At 41.5% G+C, this 22,321-nt stretch overlaps 1 protein-coding gene across 1 annotated transcript in view; it reads left to right on the plus strand.

Annotated features, from left to right (window-relative positions):
• The window catches only part of LOC137372469 (LIM/homeobox protein Lhx8-like), a 40,023-nt gene that overhangs the window by 7,445 nt on the left and 10,257 nt on the right, over positions 1-22,321 (plus strand). Inside the window, exons 5-6 of the mRNA XM_068036328.1 lie at positions 3,707-3,810; positions 12,998-13,093. Of these exons, the coding sequence (XP_067892429.1) occupies positions 3,707-3,810; positions 12,998-13,093 (200 nt within the window). The remainder of the gene's footprint in view (positions 1-3,706; positions 3,811-12,997; positions 13,094-22,321) is intronic.

Consider the following 22,321-nt stretch of genomic DNA (forward strand, 5'->3'; position numbering starts at 1 on the left):
TGCCCTTTTAGAACAGAGAAGAGGTTTTTTTTCTGAGGATTGTGCAACTTTGGAACTCTGCCTCAGAAGGTGATGGAGGCAGGGTCATTGAATATTTTTAAGGTGGAGGTAGATAGATTCTTGTTAAGCAAGAGAATCTAGGGTTATCGGGGTTAGATGGGAGTGTGGAATTTGAAGCACACAGATCGGCCATGATCCTATTGAATGGCGGAGCAGGTTCAACAGGCCGAATGGCCTACTTCTGCTCCTAATTCGTATTTTTGCAGATTATCTGATCATTATCCTGTTGCTGATTGTGGGACCTTGCTATGTGCAAATTGACTACCATGTTTCCTGAAGTACTTCATTGGCTGTAAAGCCCTTTGGGACATCCTGAGCTTATGAAAGGTGCTATATAAATTCAATTTTATTCATGGAATGTGGTGTCACTGACCGGACTGGCGTTTATTGTCCTTGAGAAAGTGGTGGTCAACTGTCCATTTGAATTGCTGTAGTCTGTGTGGTGAAGGTACTCCTACAGTGCTGTTGGGTAGGGAGTTCCAGAATTTTGACCCAGTGATGGTAGAGATCGTAGTTTTGGGAGGTGCTGGTGAAGAAACCTAGAAGAGTTGCTTCCAGTATCTTGTAGATGGCACATGCAGTGCGCCAGTCATGGATCGGTGCAAAGCAACTGGGTTACTTTGTCCTGAATGGTATAGAATTTCTTGGCAGCTGTTGGAGCTGCACTCATCCAGGCAAGTGGATAGTATTCAATCGCATTCCTGAATTAGGCCTTGTAAATGGTGGGAAGGCTTGTGGAATCAAGATGAGTCACTTGTTGCAGGATAACTAACCTCTGACTTGCTCTTTTAGCCACATAAATACTGTAGCTACAATAAAAGCAAAATACTGCAATGCTGGAAATCTGAAATAAAGACAAGAAATGCTGGAAATACTCAGCAGGTCTGGCAGCATCTGTGGAGAGAGAAGCAGTGTTAATGTTTTAGGTCAGTTCTGATGAAAGGTCGCTGACCTGAAATGTTTTCTTTTTATTTCTGCATTTATGTGGCTGATCCAGTTAAGTTTCTGGTTAAACTTTAAACCAAGCCAAAAATGTTGATGCAATTAATTTCCCATTTATTCTCATGCCCTAGAGTTTAGTCATTCTGTTTGCTGATATCCTAATGCTCTCAGATGGTGGTTGAGTTCAATGAGGTTGCCATATTTTTAGAAACTCTATTTGGTTCAGCTTTAAAACTGGAATAGGCTGTTAAACGTTGCATGACAAATGGGCTCTGAACCCCACCTGCTCCTTTCAGTTATACTAAGACCAACGTTTTTAAAGAGGCAATTCAGATGCTGGTTATAAGAAGCTCTTGGAATATTAAACTGCATTAGTATTGTGTCCTGTTTATAGTAGTTATAAAATCTTTTATTTCTCCATGATCATGGCATCGATTTTCTTTTTTTTTTAAATTCACTAACGGAATGTGGGTGTTATTGGTAAGGGAAGCATTTATTCCCCCATCCCTAATTGATCTCGAAGGTGGTCGTGATCTGCCACCTTGAACGGCTGCAGTCTGTGGTGAAGGTATTGTAGTTTTTCATTGGTACATTGGCTGGGAGTATGTAATGGAAGGGTTTGGAAAGCGTGACTACCAATCAATGCTTTACAACCCTTGATGAAGGGGTACAAACTGAGGATTATCACTAGCAGAGAAAAGGAGCAGTTAAGATTTTCCCACTTCCACCCTTGCACCTGAATGTTAATTGGAGCATGAATTGCTTTGTTATAAGTGACTACTAAGACTGAGACTTTGAATATAATTTAAATACGCATGGGGTAAGTGTTTTGAACAGGAAGAATCTTTTAGGACATAAGTGGTATTGGGGTAAATGAGTGCTTCACAAACTACTTTTTAATCTATGACCCACTTAGGCAGAGCAAAAGACCCTGCAGACCACCAACAGGTCCTACCCCAGTCACTTTTTCTTGCCAGCACAAAAACTCATCAGAATTCAAGGGAACTGTACAAATATTTTGGTGCTTTTTTTGCTACTAAATGTAGTAAATTTGTGAATTAATTTTATTAAATGAGTAAATTAATTCATACCAGAAACACAAGTATAGACATTTTCATATTGTAAACAATATTACAAGAGAACATGTTTGTTTGAAACATTCTGTTCTGAAATCATCTTGAGAAACTAATACTTGTATCTATAGTAATCAAACAAAACCAACAGTAAACATAAGTCCTGCTTATAAACCTACATTGTTACTCACACTTATGACGACTCGTGCTACACAAGTGGAGCCAACCTGGTTGAGTGATGTCATGCCAGTGGTAGGAATGAGGGTTCTGACCTGTTCTTTCATGGCCTTGGCACTATAAGCCAGTGACTTGCACTTTGGACCAGCCTGTGGACCACATTGAGTATCACTGGAGTGGTGGGATCCAGTTGATTGGGCAAAAGCACAATGAGAAGGTTGCTGTCTGTGCTGTATTTTGTATGACTTTTTTTTTTTTAATGGTTGCTTTATCCTTTGTAAACCTTGGCCAAAAATATTGGAGAAAATTTCTGAAGTTTAATTTTCCTCTTTAATTTCAAGAAGTGGAGAGTTGGTTTCCTCTTTAGGAACAGGAGAAAATTTTAGCATGAATACTCAATTCACCTCAAAATAGTCTCCTCTGCAGATAATCTTTATTGAATTCATACAAGAGCCCTTGTGTTCTTGCTGTTTTTTGTTTTGGGTTTATAATGCTGCCAGCAATAACTTTTCACTATTTGGGACTAAAAAGTGAAATAGAAGAAGTTGGTTTCCATTAAAATACTATGCAGTAGTACAAAATTTGGAGACTAAAAATCCATGGGGTATACGAAATGTATAAACTGAAATATTTACAATTCAATAACTTTCTGGATCTTTGCAGTATAGTTTTTCATAGCAATTAAAAATGATCAATGTTGGTATATTTTAATGAACTTCATTCTCATTCTAGTCAAATAAAAGTTGCACGTGGAGTTTGGCTGGTAATAAGAGTGCAAGCACGTTTGAAAGTCCTTTTAGCACTGATTTTCTTAGTGATTGGTTTATGATCAAATTACACTGCAACTTCCTTTCCTACAGCAATTTGGATGCGATGTTGTGCAAACATTCAAGGATTTAGAATCGGAGACACTGAGCAGAAGTACAAGTAATTTAGAGAGCTAACCAATTGCAAGGTTGAGAATTTTTTGAGGTCTTTTACAAGCTGGGATTTAGTGAAGTCTTCATTATTAATGTTTGAATACAAGCAAGACAGCTGGAGGCTCTGCCACTAATAGAGGTGGGGAGCAATGTTCCTACTAAGCTCTGTGGGTGTGTGGATACTTAGCAGCCTGAAAGGTGCCATACAGGACTTGTTTGATTTATAAATATTGCACAAAAATTTAAGGGGCCACACACAAAAAAAGAACTCATGCTGCACAACTAAATTTTAAAGGATACATGGGAGGTGGAGTATAATTTGTGGGGGAAAAGAGTATGGGATCTGTGGGAGACCAGAGTGTAATATCTGTGAGGACTGTGCAGTAGAGGGATTTGTAGATCAGAATTCTGAATCGAGAGGTGAAAGTGAATCTCGCTCAATGATGTATTACAAAACATTTTCATATGCAAAATAACTTTGTATAAAACATAAGATTTGGTGCAAACTTTGAGACTGTAGGTGGACTTTTGTAGGGAATGGAGTAACTATGGAAGGAGCATTACCAACAGAACAAGATGTGATTCAACCCAAGCCAACAAAACGAGCACGGACCAGCTTCACGGCCGATCAACTCCAGGTAATGAATATTTCATCACCTCCCTCTTCCAAGTGTTTTTTTGGTCTTTGATCTGCTTCTCTGACTATTTTTAATCAAATCATAGAATCTTACTGTACAGAAGGAAGCAATTTGGTCCATCGTTCCTCTTTTATTAGTGATTTATTTATTTTTTCTTTTGTTTGAAAGAACAATGTTTTTTTGTTTCTTGCATTGCACCAGATAATTTAGGAGTGGGCATTGATCCAATGAGGTGGGATATGGCCCATGTTTGGAAGAACATTTTGTTGTTGAAGCTGTGTGGGTGAAGACATGAGCTGCACTACCCCTGTCTAGTTTGCAAGCAGTCTCAACGTCATGACCTGTTGAATCCTGGTTGGCTAGTAGGATCACAGATGAAATAACTATTTTATAGGAGCATCTGTTTTCCACTCCTGTCAGTGAGATTGTAACGAAAAACTGAAATGAATCAGCAAAAGTTTACCGTATTGGGTGTCTTTGAGCTACATTATTGGTGAATATAACAAATTGGAGTGTATTGGCAAAATTATATTTACCAAAAGACTTGCAGGTTGATAGGTAAATTGGCCATTGTAAATTGCCCCTAGTGTAGGTAAGTGCTAGGAGAATGGTGGGGATGTGGTAGAGAATTTGGGATTAATGTAGGATTAGTATAAATGGGTGGTTGAAGGTCGGCACAGACTTGGTGGGCCGAAGGGCTTGTTTCAGTGCTGTATCTATAAATAAATAAATAAATTTTTGCAACTGCATCTGGACGAGTAATCTAAAGTGGCTTTATTCTAGATAATGCGTAACCATGGGAGAGGAGTAGGGTGCAATGTGCCACAAAGTATTGAGCAATCCACTAACTTGGTGTGCAGTGAGTGTGTTCAGGTGGGAGTGCAATATTCTGCAACTTTAGTGAGTGCAAAGTAGAGTCATTTGCTCCCCAGTAGATCCAGCAAGTTTGGCAATTGCGTTGTTTTGGATTCTTAGTAAATGATTTTTGTAGGTTAGTGATAGGTCAACGGTGACTCCGAACTCGTGTTTCAGGAGTTGATCGCTTAAGATGATGGTGAATTCACGAGAGGTGCTAGTGTTATGCAAGTAAAAGAAGGGATGGTCTTTTTGCTACTAGTTGAACATCCCATTTCAGACAGTGCTCTGGCATATTTCATATTTGTAATTGTGGTTTCAAGGGTCGAAAAGTCACTAGTTTGTGCAGCAGGGTATAATCAATGCTTTAAAGTAATTGGATTACAAAACTGGAATATATATCCTTGAAAGGCAAAAAGGATGTTTGAGCTAATACCATAATTAGAGTCAGTAAGGGAGAGAACTTTTGGTTATATAGCACATTTCTTGAATATCTAGATGCACCAAAATGCTTTACAGCCAATGAAGTGATTTTGAAGTCTAGGCCCTGATCCAATGTAGGAAATGCAGTAGTCAGTCGAATCACAGAATGGTTACAGCACAGAAGGAGGCCATTTGGCCTGTCGTCAGTGCCAGCTCTCTGCAAAACCAACTCTAGTCCTACTCCCCTGCTTTTTCCCTGTAGTCCTGCAATTTTCTACTCTTCAGATAACTATCCAATTCTCTCTTGAAGGCTTTGATTGAACCACACTCTCAGGCAGGGTATTCCAGATCCTAAGCATTTGCTGCGTTTATTTAAAAAAAAAACTGTATTCCTCGTCGCTTTTGCCAGTCACCTTAAATCCGTGTCCTCTGGTTCAGGATACTTCTGCCAATGGGAACAGTTTATCTCTCTCTACTCTGTCCATACCTCATGATTTTGAACACCCCTATCAAATCTCCTCTTAATCATCATCACCATGGAGCCCCAGCTTCTCCATCCTATCCACGTTACTGAAGTTCCTCATCCCTGGAACCGTTCTCGTGAATCTTTTCCGCACTCTGTCTTCGCACCCTTCTTAAATTGTGGTGCCCAGAAGCTGAGGCCAAACCAATGTTTTATAAAGGTTCTTTATTTTTGTACTCGCTGCCCCTATTTATAAAGCCCCGAATCCTGTATCCTTCATTAACTTTCTCAACTGCCCTGCCAACTTCAATGATTGCATGTATACCCCAGGTACCTCTGCTTTTGCACCTCCTTTAGAATTGTACCATTTAATTTTTATTCATTCATAGGATGTGGGTGTAGCTGGCTAAGCCAGCATTTATTGCCCTTTTATATTTCCTCTCCTCATCTATCAAAATGAATCGCTTCGCACTTTTTTGCATTAAATTTCATCTGCCACTTGTCTGCCCGTGTCTATGTACTCTTGAAGTTTATCACTATCCTCCTCACCGTTCACAATACTTGCAAGTTTTTTTTTGCCATCTGCAAATACTGAAATTGTGCTCTGTACACCCAAGTCTGTCAATATATATCAAAAGCAGGGGTCCCATCACTGACCCCTGGGAACCCCTTCCTGTAGTCTGAAAAACAACCATTCACAACTAATCTTTATGCGCACAGCAAAATGAGATAATGAGGGATAAATGTTGGCTATAACCAGAGGAAAATTCCTCTGCTCTTCCAATGGTGCTGTGGGGTCTCCTTTCTTCCACCTGAGGACAGATGGGGCCTCAGTTTAACATCTCACCTGAAAGATGGTACATCTGACAGTGCAGCAGTGGGTGTCACGCGAGATTGTGCTCCAGTCTCTGGAGTGAGACTTGAACCCATAATCTTGTGCCTGAGGTGATAGAGCCTTAGCTGCCATTTAAATAAAGGGGAAAAGAACTTTATTAAAGAAAAATAATGGCAAGAATGTGGAGTCTAGAAATCAACAAAAGACGAGTAATAAAGGAGGCTAATGCAGGTATTTTATATGCATACGGTAGATGAGAAGAAGGCAGTGCATCCATTCTTTTTAAAAAAAAATTCATTTGCTTGAGGATCAAGACCAAATGGAATTGCTAGTTTTGCTTTTTCAGAGATGCAGGGAAGATTAGTGAAGGTTGGGAGGAAAGTAACCAGGATTAACATCAATAAAATACTATTAAAAGACGATTGGAACAGGATTGAGTTTCAGGCAGTTTTTAAGGCTTATTTTAGAAACAATAAATGGGCAAGGAAATTGGGATTTATTTTTCTACTTGTTCTTGATGTGGATATCACTGTCAAGGCCAACATTTAATGCCATCCTTAGTAAGCCTGAATTGGCTACAACTGAGTGGCTTGCTAGGCCACTCAGATATTTGGTGAGCTGTTAGAAAATTTGTCACGTCTGTCTAACTCAAAGTAGTTCCTTGTCTATTGAGAGGTGGTAACTAATGGATTCTTTTCTGTCATGCCATGGCCATAGATTTTCAGAAAGCATGTAATCTATGCAAGACATTTGTGTGTCGGAGCTAAGATGCACAGTTGGGAATTTGGTTGCGGCTACAAGACGGTGAGTTGGATGAAAGGGGCATTGCACAGATTGGGAAGTGAGATGGTGTCCCTAAGGGAATCAATTAGAGAGGAGGGGGTAGATTTTTCACTTCTGATCTTGAGGGGCAAGGCATATTAGTTCAGTATCACTGTATGGAATGGTCTCCATATAAAAATAAGAGGCACTGGAGAGGACACAAGAGATTCACAATGGTGAGAAGACTGAAGGATGGATCTGATGTCTTTTTAAATTATGAAAGGATTTGATGGGATAGATTTCTGAGACCCAAACCAGGGACCCTAAATACAAGATAGTCACTAATATTTCCAATAGGAAATTCGGGAGACATAGCAGGGTAGTAGTAATGTCACTGAACTAGTAATTCAGAGGCCTGGGTTAATGCCCTGGGTACATGGGTTCAAATCCCATCCCAGCAGCTGGTGGAATTTAAATTTCAAATACTAGATCACAGCATTCAAACCTACCTTGCTGGTCCGAAACAATAGAATGCACGGCTTGTCTTGAGACACAGGATTGTTATGACTGAGGCAGGAGGAATGCACTGTTAATTCAGTCCTACTTCTCCACTGGTCATAGCATATCAAATTTTCCACCTAACAAAAAAGTCAATTACATACTTTGTCCCCCAGAATAAAGCACACCAACCAGATTTCTTTAATCAACATTAACTATTTTATTATAAAAACAAGTCTTAACCAATAATGAGAACTCTATATATGAAAAGCTCCTTATTTCCCTAGCCCTCATGCACGCGCACATATACATTTTTTTCTTCTTTATTCTTTCATGGGATGTGGGCGTCGCAAGCCGAGCCAGCATTTATTGCCCATCCCTAATTGCCCTTAACTGAGTGGCTTGCTGGTAGGCCATTTCGAGGACATGTAAGAGTTAACCACATTGCTGTGGATCTGGAGTCACATGTAGGCCAGACCAAGTAAGGCAGCAGATTTCCTTCCCAAAAGGACATTAGTGAACCAGATGGGTTTTTACAACAATTGACAATGGCCATCATTAGACTAGCTTTAAATTCCAGATTTATTAATTGAATTCAAATTCCACCTTCTGCTGTGGTGGGATTCGAACCCATGTCCCCAGAGCAATACCTGGGTCTCTGGGTTACTAGTCCAGTGACAATACCAGTACGCCACTGCCTCCCCATTTTAAAAAAAAAAAAGGTTAACTGGGGGAGAAAGATTTTTGGTTTACATCTGTTTTATAGTAATGAAAGGAGTAAAATAACTTGGGTTGTCCCATTCTAGTAGGAGGTTCTTCGGGTTGGTGAGGTGTCCTGGAGTCGAATAGTCAGATGCTACTCCAAGTCTCTCCAGGTGAGGTTGATGAACAGTCTGTGATGGGTAGGCGTTCAAGGCAATTCCACTGCAGCAGGTTTTTCTTCAGGGGTGTAGCAACAGGTCGTCTTGAGGTTTATAGCAGCAGTATAGCTGTAGAAGATTTCTTCAGATTTCAGCATTTCTTAAAACACAGGAGGCAGCAGGAACCACTTGATGCAGGGATTCTTCCGAGAGCAGAGGCAATAGGAATCTGCCACCTTTGAAATAGAGTTTCTTCTCGAGATGCAAGATTCCTTTATAGGGGGATGTAACACTTTTTCTGGGTCTTCCCCTCTGATCTTCCAGCAGGTTAAAATCAAATTTCAAATGCCTGCACTTTGTCCAACTCTCTGGCTTTTTTTTTAAAAGGTCCATAGTGAAAGCAACCTTCCTGAACAGGGTACATGTCCAGATATAGTCTCCCTTGTTATTCAAAAAGAAACTCTGAGGAGGTCCCCCCTTGCTGGTTTCCTTGAAATTGCCTGCTTTCCTGTTCTTGTGTACAAGTTCAGCTTTTGCTTTGAACTTCCTTACATAATCAAGAATTTCAAATATTTGCAGGTACCTCAATGTCCACTGAAATTCTGTTTCAGCTTTTTAAAAAACGCAATCTTAAGTTTTTAATAAAGCTTGTAACACAATATAAAAGTTAATAAAAGCAAAATACTGCAGATGCTGGAAATCTGAAATAAAAGCAAAGTGCTGAAAATACTCAGGTCAGGCAGCATCTGTGGCGAGAGAAGCAGAGTTGATGTTTCAGTTCTGAGTGAGTGATCTTTCATCAGAACTGTTCTGGTGAAAAGCCACAGACCTGAAACATTAACACTGCTTCTCCAGTGTTTTGCAATTGTACAGAGCACTGCCCAAGCCCAGTCACCCCGGCCCCAGATATTGTTTAGTTTTATTATTCTAGGCACCCTTTCTTGGGAGTAAGTGAAAATTTATCACTGTGCACAGAATGAGAGGACTGGACAATGATAAACTGGGGAGAAAACGAAGTTGCACCCCAGAGATTAAAGAGTGATCATCTCAGGGTGTTGGTTTGGTCAGGTACATTAATCCTGCTAGTAAGAAAATCCTTAATGACTGGACAGAATCTTCATTAACTAAGCCTGGGATATAGTCTTGTAGAGAGTTGAGGATGTGCTACACATTGTGCCTGTAGGCTTCCGGGGTAATGTGAATTTTAACCTCTTGTGCAACCCCCACTTCCATTGCTGCATCATTGGCCACCAGCTGTCTGGCTCATATTGCTGGAATTCCCTCCCCAAATCGCCACATTTTTTTAAAGATCCTCCTTAAAACTTACCTCTGACCAAGCTTTTAGTCGCCTGTCCTCATATCTCGTGACTTTTTAAAAAAAAAAAAAAATTCATTCACAGAATATGGTAGGGCCAGAATTTATTGCCCTTGAAGGTGGTGGTGAACTGCCACCTTGAATTGTGGCTTGCTAGGCCATTTCAGAGGGCAGTTATGGGTCAACCACATTGCTGTGGGTCTGAAGTCACATGTAGGCCAGACCGGGTAAAGTCAGCAGATTTCCTTCCCTAAAGGACATTAGTGAACCAGGTGGGGTTTTTCTGACAATCCGGTAGTTTCATGGTCACATTTACTGATGCCATCTTTTTGTTCCAGTTTTTTTTCATTTAATTGAATGTATTAACTACTCCTTCAGGTGGGTGTAAAAGATCCCACGGTACTATTTAGAAGAAGAGCAGGGGAGTTCTCCCTGGTATCCTGGGCCAATAGTCATCCTTTGACTAAAACAAAAATAAAATCAGACTATCTGGCCATTATCGCCTTGCTATTTATGGGAGCTTGCTGTGCACAATTGGCTGCCACATTTCCTGCATTACAACAGTGACTACACTTCAAAAGTACTTCATTGGCTGGAAAGTGCTTTGGAATGGCTTGAGGTTGTGAAAGGCATTACAGAAATACAAGTTAGAACCATCGAAAAATTACAGCACAGAAAGAGACCATTCAGCCTGTCCTGTCCGTGCAGGCCGATTAAAACTAGCCGTCCAATCTAATCCCACTTCCAGCTCCTGCTCCATAGCCTTGCAGGTTATAGCACTTCAGGTGCAGGTCCAGGTATCTTTTAAATGAATTGAGAGTTTCTGCCTCCGCCACCATTCCTGGCAGTGAATTCCAGACACTCACCACCCTCTGGGTGAAAACGTTTTTCCTCATGCCCCCTCTAATCCTTCTACCAATCACCTTAAGTCTGTGCCCCCTGGTAATTGACCTCTGCGCTAGGGGAAACAGGTCCTTCCTGTCTACTCTATCCAGGCCCCTTATAATTTTGTACACCTCAATTAAGTCACCCCCTCAGCCTCCTCTATTCTAAGGAAAACAACCATAACCTATCCAATCTTTCCTCATAGCTGCAACTTTGAAGCCCTGGCAACATTCTTGTAAATCTCTTCTGTACTCTCTCTCCAGAGCAATTATGTCCTTTCTGTAATGTGGTGACCAGAACTCTATGCAACACTCCAGCTGTGGCCGAACCAGCGTTTTATACAGTTCCAGCATTACATCCCTGCTTTTGAATTCTATACCTTGGCTAATAAACGAAAGCAATCCAAATGCCTTCTTCACCACTCTACGCACCTGCCACCTTCAGGGACCTGTGCACATGCACTCCAAGGTCTCACTACTTCCCCTCTCTTGCCCTCCCCAAATGCATTACCTCACACTTCTCCAGATTGAATTCCATTTGCCACTTTTCTGCCCACTCAACCAAACCATTGATATCATCATTCTGGAGTCTACAGCTATCCTCTTCACTATTAACACAAAAAATTGGCTGTGTAGTTATCAGCAAACTTCCCAATCATGCCTCCCACATTTAAGTCCAAATCATTAATATACTCCACAAACAGCAAGGGACCCAACACTGAGCCCTGTGGAGCACCACTGGAAGGGCTTGTTTCTGTGCTGTATAACTCTTGACTCTATATGAATAGGCTTTCTAAAGTATTAAGATATTTGTGATCGTCATAAGCTTTTTCTGCTTTAACTTGATAACCAGGGGCCTCTAGATTTGGCAGTTCCACCCTTCATCTTTGTAGGGACATGCCTACACTATGCTTGTAGTATCTTGCTTTTGAATGCCTCCCACTGGTTTGCCACTGATTTTCCTTCAAGTAGCTGTATCCAAGTCACTTCTCAGTTTCGTAAAATTTGCCCTCCCCAATTTAGAGCTTTTACTCTTGTTTTATCTTTGTCCTTTTCCATGATTATGTTAAAACTAACTGTATTATGGTCACTGTCTCCAAAATGGTGACCTACTGTTACTTCATCCACTTGCCCAGCTTCATTACCAAAGATTAAATCTAGAATTGCACCCCCTCTTGTTGGGCTTGATGCGTGCTACACAGTTTGTATCCCAGCTGATACTGGGGTAGTTGAAATCCCTGACTATTATTGCCCTCATTTTTGCACTCAAATTTGCCTCCATATTTGTTCTATCTCCCTCTCACTATTAGGGGGTCTATTGTACACTCCTAGTAGTGTGGCTGCCCCTTTTTTATTTCTGAGCTCCACCCATATGGCCTCATTTGATGTTTCATTTAGCATATCATCCCTCCTCACAGCTGTTACTGATTCCTTAACCAATAATGCTACACTTTTTTTTTTATCCCCCTCTTTATCCTGCCTTAAAACTCTATATCCAGGGATGTTGAGCTGCCATTTTTTCCCTCTTTAAGCCAGGTTTCCATTATAGCAATGATATCGTGTTGCATGTGTCTGTCTGTGCCCTCAGCTCATTGGCTTTATTTACTATACTCCTTGCATTTAAATAAATACCTTTTTAACACTGCCAAATTCCTGTGCTGTGCACTTGTTAACCTTTTGTTGCTTCTGTTTTTCAGAGTCACTCGCTAATTTTCTTCCTCCTGTTCCCTGCCCTGAAATTGTCCTATCTAAGACTGTGCTCATGTTCCCATCCCCCTGCCAAACTAGTTTAAACCATCCTCAAGTTCTTGTTATCTTATGAACCAGGCCACTCACTGACGCAAATTTAAAAAAAACAAAATTCCTATAACACTTTTTAAGGTTGGAAGAAAAATATTACATTGGCATTATCCTGGATTGACAGGTTTTTCTTGGACTGAAGACTCCTTTTCTAAAATAAAAACAGAAAATGCAGGTCTGGCAGCATCTGTGGAGAGTGAGACAGTTAACGTTTAGCTCGATGGCATTTCTTCAGAACTGGAAAATGTTAGAGATGCAACAGGTTGCAGTTCTGATGAAATGTCCTCAACCTGAAACGTTAACTCTGTTTCTCTCTCCACAGAGGCTGCCAGACCTGCTGAGTATTTCCAACATTGTTTTCATTTCAGATTTCTAGCATCTATGAAGTTTTATTTACTGTACCTTTCTAAATGGAATTAAAATTTGGCAGGAATGCTATGCTAATGACTAGGAAACTTGTTTCACAACATGCAATTCATATTTGTTTTACAGATAATGCAAGCACAGTTTTCACAAGACAACAATCCAGATGCACAAACGCTCCAGAAACTTGCGGACAGAACAGGTTTAAGCAGACGGGTAATACAGGTGAGACATTTGCAATGATCTTGGTAAAGGCTTTAAGCTAGCTGTGAGTTCATGGGATAGCTGTGTTGGAATGACTTACTAGCATCCCCCAGAGTCAGTGCCAGTTGCTCGTCAGTTGGTAGCACTCTCGTCTCAGTTTGGGAGCCATGGATTAGAGTTCTACTCCAGGGACTTTACATAATCTAGGCTGACATTCCTGGTGCTGCCTCTGAGGGTCAACACTAAGGGAGCATTGCACTGTCGAGGGTGCTGTTTTCAGAGGAGATGTTAAACCAAAGCCCCGGACTTCCCCCTCAGGTGGATGTAAAACATCCCACAGCTCTTTTTTTTTGTTGTGGAGAGCAGGGGTGTTCCCTTTAGTGTCGTGGCCAATATTTATTGCTCAACCAATTGTCTGGTTGTTATCGTACCTGTCTTTGGGTTGAACTGAGGCCCTGTCTGACCCCTCGGGCAGATGTAAAAGATTGCATGGCACTGCTGCAAAAAAAAGAGCAGGGAAGTTATTCCCTGTGTCTTGGCCAATATTTATCCCTCAATCAACATCATTAAACAGATTTATTGGTTGTTATCACATTGTGTGTGGGAGCTTGCTGTGCACAAATTGGCTGCTGTTTTCTATATTACAACAGTGACTACACTTCAAAAGTATTGATTGGCTGTGACAGAGATCCTGAGGTAGTAAAAGGTGTTAAAAGTTCTTTAAAAGAACAACACCTCTGGTCAATATTTGGCTCATTCCTCCTAAATTTCTTTTTTTCTGTTCAGTATTCACGATTCTTTCCCTTGCAACCATGTGAAGCACCTTTTTAATGTGATGTCCGAGGTGCTAATTATTGGCAGTAATAGTTCTTTTATATATCTTTATCTCTAGCGGTATGTTCAGCTGACCCAACTGAGGGACATGCCGACCTGGTCTACAAATAGGTTGGATTTGTTTCTTGCTACTTGTGATTGCCTGAATCACTGACTTGTAGCTCTCAAAGATTCATGGCTTGCTGATCTAGACTGGCTCCCAATCTGGCAATGCCTCAATTTTTAAATTTCTCATCCTCTGTTTTCAAATCCGTCCATGGCCTCACCCCATTCCTATCTCTGTAATCTCCTCCAGCCCCACAACCCTCTGATCCCTGTGCTGCTCCAATTCTGGCCTCTTGAGCATTCCTGACTTTAATTGCTCCACCAGTGGCTGCCATGCCTTCAGCTGAGCTCTGGAATTGTCTCCCTAAACCCCCTCCACTCGTCTCCAAATTGCTGCTTAAAACCTATTTCTGACCAGACTTTTAGTCACTTGTACTAATCTGCACATGGCTGTGTCAAAAATTTGTTCAATTGCTCCTGTGAAGCACCCTGAAACTTTGTACTATGTTTTTAAAGGTGCTATATAAATACAAGTTGTTCAATTAATTGACCTTTTTTGCTCTGGGATTGTTGCACTGAATCTAGCTGCAAGAATCTTTTCTATTAGAAGCAGTTTCTCATCTGAATTCAGTGTAACTTCACTCTTGCTATACTGCTATTTTCTCATTAATGCAAAGTAAATGTAGCCCTCCATTCCCCTAAACATGGCAAAATTTAATCAACTACATAGCTAGTGACTATAGAAATACAATAGGTATAGAGCTGGTGAATGTGTGGCTCGAGGGATGGTGCAGGTGAGAGGGCTAATTTTGGCAGGGGACTGGGAACATGGATATAGCAATAAAAGAGAAACAAGGTGCACAAAAGATTGGGAGAGATATACCTTATTACTCCTTAACTGTGGTGTTATTAGGTGGGGCCAGGCTTGAAAGGGAAAACAAAGTCTAAATTAGTTTACAGTGCATGTATGTAAATACACCAAGTGTGGTTAATAAGCTGCTGGTGCAAATAACCATATGGGAATATGATCTCATAGTGATGAGAAATGGCTCAAAAAAGTCAGGACTGGGTACTAAATATCCATTAGATACAGATGTTCAAGAACGAGAGAAGAGATCGGGTGGCTGTATCAATTAAGGAGAATATTAGTGCTGGAGGGGTCAAGAATGGGATCAATTTGGTTAGTGTTGAGAAACAGTAGAGGTACCATAATATTGTGTATTCTATAGGCCACCAACTAGTGGGAAAGATCTAGAGGAGCAAATTTGCAAGGAATTAGAGAAATGCAAGAACTATAAAGTAGTTATAATAGGGGACTTTAAATTATCTGAATATATACTGGGGTAGTGGTGTAAAGGGCAGAGAGGGAGAAGAGTTTCTTGTGTGTTCAGGCAAATATTAGTTTAGTTTAGAGATACAGCATTGAAACAGGCCCTTCAGCCCACCGAGTCTGTGCCGACCATCAACCACCCATTTATACTAATTCTACACTAATCCCATATTGCTACCACATCCCCACCTGTCCTTGTATTTCCCTACCACCTATCTATACTAGGGGCAATTTATAATGGCCAATTTACCTATCAACCTGCAAGTCTTTTGGCTTGTGGGAGGAAACCGGAGCACCTGGAGAAAACCCATGCAGACACAGGGAGAACTTGCAAACTCCACACAGGCAGTACCCAGAATTGAACCCGGGTTGCTGGAGCTGTGAGGCTGCGGTGCTAACCACTGTGCTGCCCCAAATATTCTAAATCAGTGTTTCCAGTCCAATGAGGATGGAGGCATTGCTGGATTTGGTTCTTGGGAAATGAGGTGGGTCAAGTGGATCAAATATCAAAGAAATGTTTAGGTAACGGTGATAAAAGTGTCAAAGTTTAGTTTATCTATGGAAAAGGATGAGGAACAATATAGAATAAAAATACTTAATTTCAGGAGAACTAATTTCAGTGGGATGAGAGCCGATCTATCCCAGATAAATTGGAATCAAAGACTGGTAAAGGTAAAACTATAATGAAACCATGAGCTTCCTTTAAAGAGGAGATGGTTTGGGTACTGTCGAAATACATTTCTACAAGGGGGAAAGGTAGGGCATCCAAAGCCCAGAGCTGCCTGGATGATTGAGAGAGACAGTAAGATGAAGCAGAAACCGGGACATATGACAGATATCCGGTTGATAATGCAAGTGAGAACCAGGCTGAATATAAAAAGTTGAGGGGAAGTGAAAAAAGAAAATCTGAGGCAAAAAGCACGAGAAGGGTGGCAGCTAACAAAAGGGGATCCAAAAGTAGGCATATAAATGAGTAGTAAAAGGAGGGATGGAGCTGATTGGGAGACCAAAAAGACATCTACACATGGAGGCAGATGACCTGGCTCGGGTACTAAATGAGTCCTTAATATCTCTTCGCCAAGAAAGAATAATTTCATAATGAAAAAGGAGGTTGTTGAGATACTGGATGGGCTGAAAATTGATAGAGAAGGATTTCGAAAAGTTGGCTGTACTGAGGGAATGGTAGCATAGTGGCACTGTTATTGGACTAGTAATCTAGAAATCCAGACTAATTCTCCAGGGGCATGAGTTCAAATTGTACCATGGCAGCTGGAGCAATTTAAATTCAATTAATAAAGCAGGAATAAAATCAATTATCACAAAGCTCCTGGAATGTCTGAAACACCCGCCTGGTTCACTAATGCCCTTTTAGAGAAGGAAATCTGTCCTTTTTCTTCTTAGTCACCCTCGTTCCCAAGGGACTGCCTTTCTTCCACTCCTCCAAGGTTGTGGGTCCTTAGGTAATTGAATAATCCAATACTGGATCCACACACCCTTTTCTGGCCTTTGTGACTCCAGAACTACTGCACTCTGAAGTGGTTCAGCAAGCCATTTGATTGCATCAAACTACTACAGAAAAGTCGAATAAGAATAAAACCAGACTGTCCTAGGCACTGGAAAGGGAAAAGGCATGCCATGCCCAGTCAACCCTGCAAAGTCCTTCTTGCTAACATCTGCCGCTTGTGCCAATTGGGAGAGCTGTCCCACAGACTACTCAAGCAAAAGCCTGACAGACAAAATCAAATGATACCTTACAGACAATGTCTGAGACTCTTCCATCATTCCTGGGTATGTCCTGTCCCACTGGCATAGTGGTATACAGTCAGGAGGGAATGGCTCTGGGAGTCCTCAACATTGACTTTGGCACTCGTGTCTCATGGCATCAGGTCAAACCATCTACCACCCTTCCTCAGCTGATAAATTATTAGTACTCCATGTTGAGCACCACTTGGAGGAAGCACTGAGGGTAGCAAGGGCACAATGTACCCTGGGTGGGGGACTTCAATATCCACCATGAAGAGGGGCTTGGTAGAAAAATTACTGGCTGAGTCCTGAAGGACATATCTGCCAGCCTGGGCCTGCAGCAGCTGGTAAGAGAACCAACAAGAAGGAAAAACCTACTTGACCTCATCTCTCCAATCTACCTAACAGAGATGCAACTGTCCATGGGGGAGATGGTGGCATAGTGGTAATGTCACTGAACTAGTAATGGAAGCCAACGCCCTAGGGGCGCTAGTTCAAATCCCACCATGGCAGCTGGTGGAATTTAAATTCAATTAATTTTCAATTAATTAAAATCTAGAATTACAAAAAGTAACAGTGCCATGAAAGTATCATCGATGGGTTTTTTAAAAAAAAACCATCTGGTTCACTAATGTCCTTTTTTTAGGGGAGGAAATCTGCTGTCCTTACCTACATGCAACTCCAGACCCACAGCAATGTGGTTGACTTGTAACTGACCTCTGAAATGACCTAGCAAGCCACTCCATTGTCAAGGACAACTAGGGCTAAGAACATACCTAAGAACATAAATAGGAGTATTTGGCCCCTTGAGTCTGCCCTGCCATGGAATAAGATCATGGCTGATCTGCCCCAGACCTCAACTCTCCTTTCATGCCAGCTCCTCATCCTCAACTTTCTGATATTTCAAAAATCTATCTATCTACCTCCTCTTTAAATACTTTCAGTGATCTAGCCTCCACAACTCTGAGGCAGAGAATTCCAGGCATTCGCTTCAAATGAGTGTCCCCTTATTCTGTAACTATGTCCCCTAGTTTGAGATTCCTCCACTAGTGGAAACATCATCTCAACATCTACCCTGTCAAGCCCCCTCAGAATCTTGTACGTTTCAATAAGATCACCCCTCATTCTTCTAAATTCTAATGAATAAAGGCCTAACCTGTTTAGCCGTTCTTGATAAGTTAACCCCTTCAAACCGGGAATCAGCCTAGTGAATCTCTTTTGAACTCCCTCCAATGCCAGTATATTTTTTCTTAAATACGGGGACTAAAACCGTACACAGTACTCCAGGTGCGGCCTCACCAACACCCTGTACAGTTGTAACAAGACTTCCCTATTTTTAAACTCCAACCCCCAAGCAATAAAGGCCAAAAGTCAATTTGCTGCATTAATTACTTGCTGTACTTGCTAACTTTTTGTGTTTCATGCACGAGAACACCCAGATCCCTCTGTGCTGTACTTTTTTGAAGTTTCTCTCCATTTAAATAATCTGTCATTGGATTTTTCCTACCAAAGTTCATGACCTCCACACTTTCCTCCATTAAACTCCATCTGCCAAGTTTTTACCCACTCACCCAACCTATCTATATCCCCTTGCAGATTCCTTGTGTCCTCATCACAACATGCCCTCTCATCTATTTTTGTATTACCAGCAAATTTGGGTATATTATACTCTGCCCCCCTCCTCCAAGTCATTAACACAGATAGTAAATAATTGAGGCCCGAGAACTGATCCTTGTGGCACTCCACTAGTTGCGTCTTTCCAACCTGAAAAAGACCCATTAATCCCAATTCTTTCTTGGCGTTAACCAATCCTCAATCCATGTTGATACATTATCCCCAATACTGTGAGCTCCTATCTTGTGCAATAATCTTTTATGTGGCACTTTATCGAATGCCTTCTGGAAATGTAAATACACTACATCTACTGGTTCCCCTTTATCAACTCTGCTTGTTATATCCTCAAAGAAATCTAGCAAATTTGTCAAACATGCTTTCCCTTTCACAAAACCATGTTGACTCTGTTTGATTGCATTAAGCTTTTTTAAATGTTCTGCTATTTCTTCCTTTAATAATGGACTCTAGCATTTTCCCAATGACCAATGTTAGGCTGACTGGCCTATGGTTTCCTGCTTTTCGTCTCCTTCCCTTCTTGAACAGGGGCATCACATTAGTGGTTTTCCAATCCACTGGGACCCTCCTGGAATCCAGTGAGTTCTGGAAAATTTCAACCAATGCCTCCACTATCTCTGCAGCCGCTTCCTTTAAAACCCTTGGATGCAGGCCATCAGGTCCTGGCGACTTGTCTGCCTTTAGTCCCATTAGTTTGTCAAATATTTTGTCCCTTGTGATAGAGACTGTTACAAGATCTTTCCTCCCATTAGCTCCTTGCTTATCCGATATCTGTGGGATGTTTATAGTGTCCTCCACTGTGAAGACCAATGCAAAATATTGGTTTAAGTAATCTACCATTTCCCTGCTCCCCATTATCCGTTCTCCAGTTGCATCCTCCAAGGGTCCCACGCTCAGTTTAGCTACTCTTTTTTTTTTATATACCTGCAGAAACTCCTGTTTGTTATATTTCTTGCAATTTACTTTCATAATCAATTTTCTCCCTCTTAGTTTTTAGTCATCCGCTGCTGGTTTCCTCCCCCCACCCCCCAAAAAATTCCCAATCCTCTGGCCTGCCACTAGTTTTTGCCACTTTGAATGCCTTAGTTTTTGATTGGATACTCCTTGACTGCCTTTGTTAACCACAGATGGTTCATGCTTCTCAGAGTCCTCCTTTTTGACTGGGATAAATTTTTGCTGAGCGTTATGAAATACCTGCTTAAATGTCTGCCACTGCTTATCCACTGACCTTCCCCTTAGTCTATCTTCCCAGCCTGCTTTAGACAACTTTCTTCGTACCTCCGTAATTGCCCTTGTTTAAGTTGAGGACACTGGTTTGAGGCCAGAGTTGCTTGCCCTCAAACTGAATTTGAAATTCTACCATGTTGTCATCGCTTACCCCCTAGAGGATCCTTAACTATGTTATCTCTTAATCCTACCTCATTACACATTACCAGATCTAAAACAGCCTGTTCCCGGGTAGGTTCTGCAACATATTGCTCTAAGTAACAAACCCTGATGCACTCTACAAATTCATCTTCCATGTTACCTCTACCAAACTGAGATAGAGATGGCCTTGCCAACAATGCCCACATCCAATGAAAGAAGAAAAAAGTATTGGTAGGCGTGACCACTGCACAGTCCTCACCAATCTACTTGTTGCAGATGTATCCGTCCATGACAATATTGGTAGGAGTGACCACTGGACAGTTCTTATGGAGGCTTTGTCCCATCCTCACACTGAAACTACCATCCATTTTCTTGTGTGGTACTACCACTATGGTAAATGGGTAGATTTGGAACAGATCTTGCAGTTCAGAACCAGCCTTCCAGGAGGTGCTGTGGCCATCAACTGCAGAATTGTATTCAACTACCATCTGTAACCTCATGGCCTGGCATAGCCCTCACTCTACCATTACCATCAAGCCACGAGACCAACTCTGATTTAATGAGGAGTGCAGGAGAGCATGCTAGGAGCAGCATGAGTCATTACCAAAAAATGAGGTGTCAACCAAATGAAGCTACAACACAGGACTACATGCATGATCAACAGCAGAAGCAGCATGTGATGGAAAGTGCTAAGAATCCAATAAGTAACAGATCAGATCAAAGCTCTGCAGTCCTTCCACATCAGTCGTGAATGGCGGCAGGCAACTCAACAACTAATCGGAGGAGGTGGTTCCACAAACATCCCCATCCTCAATAAAAGCAAAATACTGCAGATGCTGGAAATCTAAAACAAAAAGTGCTGGAAATACTCAGCAGGTCTGGCAGCATCTGTGGAGAGAGAAACAGTTAATGTTTCAGATCGGTGACCTTTCATCAGAACCAAAGTGAATAACTTCACACTTATTCACATTATATTCCATCTGCCATGTTCGCTTCGCTTGTCCAACTCCCCTTGAAGTCTCCTTGCATCCTCCTCGCAACTTGCATTCCTTCCTAGTTTTATCAGCAAATTTGGAAATATTACATTTGGTCCCCAAATCAAATCATCATATAGATTATGAACAGCTGCTGCCCAAGCACTGATCCTTGCAGTACCCCACTTGTAACAGCCTGCCATTCCTGAGAATGACCTGTTTATTTGTATTCCCTTTTCTGTCTGTTAACCAATTCTCAATCCATTGCAGTATATTACCCCCAATCCCCTGTGCTCTAATTTTGTTTACAAACCTCTTGTGTGGGACCTTTATCAAAAGCCTTCTGAAAATCCAAATACACCGCGTCCACTAGTTCTCCTTTTATCTATGCTACAAGAAACATCCTCAAACTCGAACAGATTTTTCAAACATTATTTCCCTTTCATAAATTCTGTATGCCTTCTTGATGATCTATCTGTCCGGCCACCTTTAGGGATCTGAAGACATACACTCCAAAATTCCTTTTCTTCTACCCTTCAGTATCCCACCATTTATTGCGTATTTCCTTGCCTTGTTAGCCTTCCCAAATGCCCCTCACTTCTCAGGACTGAACTTCATTCGCCAATGTTCTGCCCACCTGACCTAGTTCATTGATATCTTCTTGCAGTCTGCAGTCTACATTCTTCATTATCAACACATGGCAAATTTTTGTATTGTCTGCCCCCTACATTCTTGCCCAAAACATTGATATGTACCATAAAGAACAAGGGACCTAATACTGAGCCCACTAGACCCCCACTGGAAACAACCTTCCAGTCTGAGGTGAGAGTTACTGCCCTTGACATTCAAGGCAGCATTTGACAGTATGGCATCAAGGAGCCCTAGAAAAATTGGTCAATGGGAAATCTGGGGGTGGGTGGTGTGGAGTGGGTGGGGTGGTGCTCTTGACTAGTTAGTCATTCCTACCACAAAAGAAGATGGTTGTGGTTGTTGAAGGCAAATCACCTCAGCTTCAGGACATCACTGCGGGAGTTCTTCAGGATGGTGTCCTAGCTGTTTCATCAATGACCTTTTTCATAAGGTCAGAATTGGGGATATTTGATTGCAAAGGGTCCAATATTGTTTTCAAGACCTCCAGTACTGAAGCAGTCCATGTGTGCATGCGGCAAGAGCTGGATGGCATTCAGGTTTGGGCTGGTAGGTGACATGCATGGTGCTTACCAGCTAGACAGTGACTATCTCCAGCAAGAGAGAATCTAACAATCTCCGCTTGACCTTCAAATCCCCGCTCTCTACAAGGCACAAGTCAGGAGTGTGTTGGAATAC

Source organism: Heterodontus francisci, chromosome 8, assembly GCF_036365525.1.
Source record: "Heterodontus francisci isolate sHetFra1 chromosome 8, sHetFra1.hap1, whole genome shotgun sequence".
Classification (NCBI taxonomy): domain Eukaryota; kingdom Metazoa; phylum Chordata; class Chondrichthyes; order Heterodontiformes; family Heterodontidae; genus Heterodontus; species Heterodontus francisci.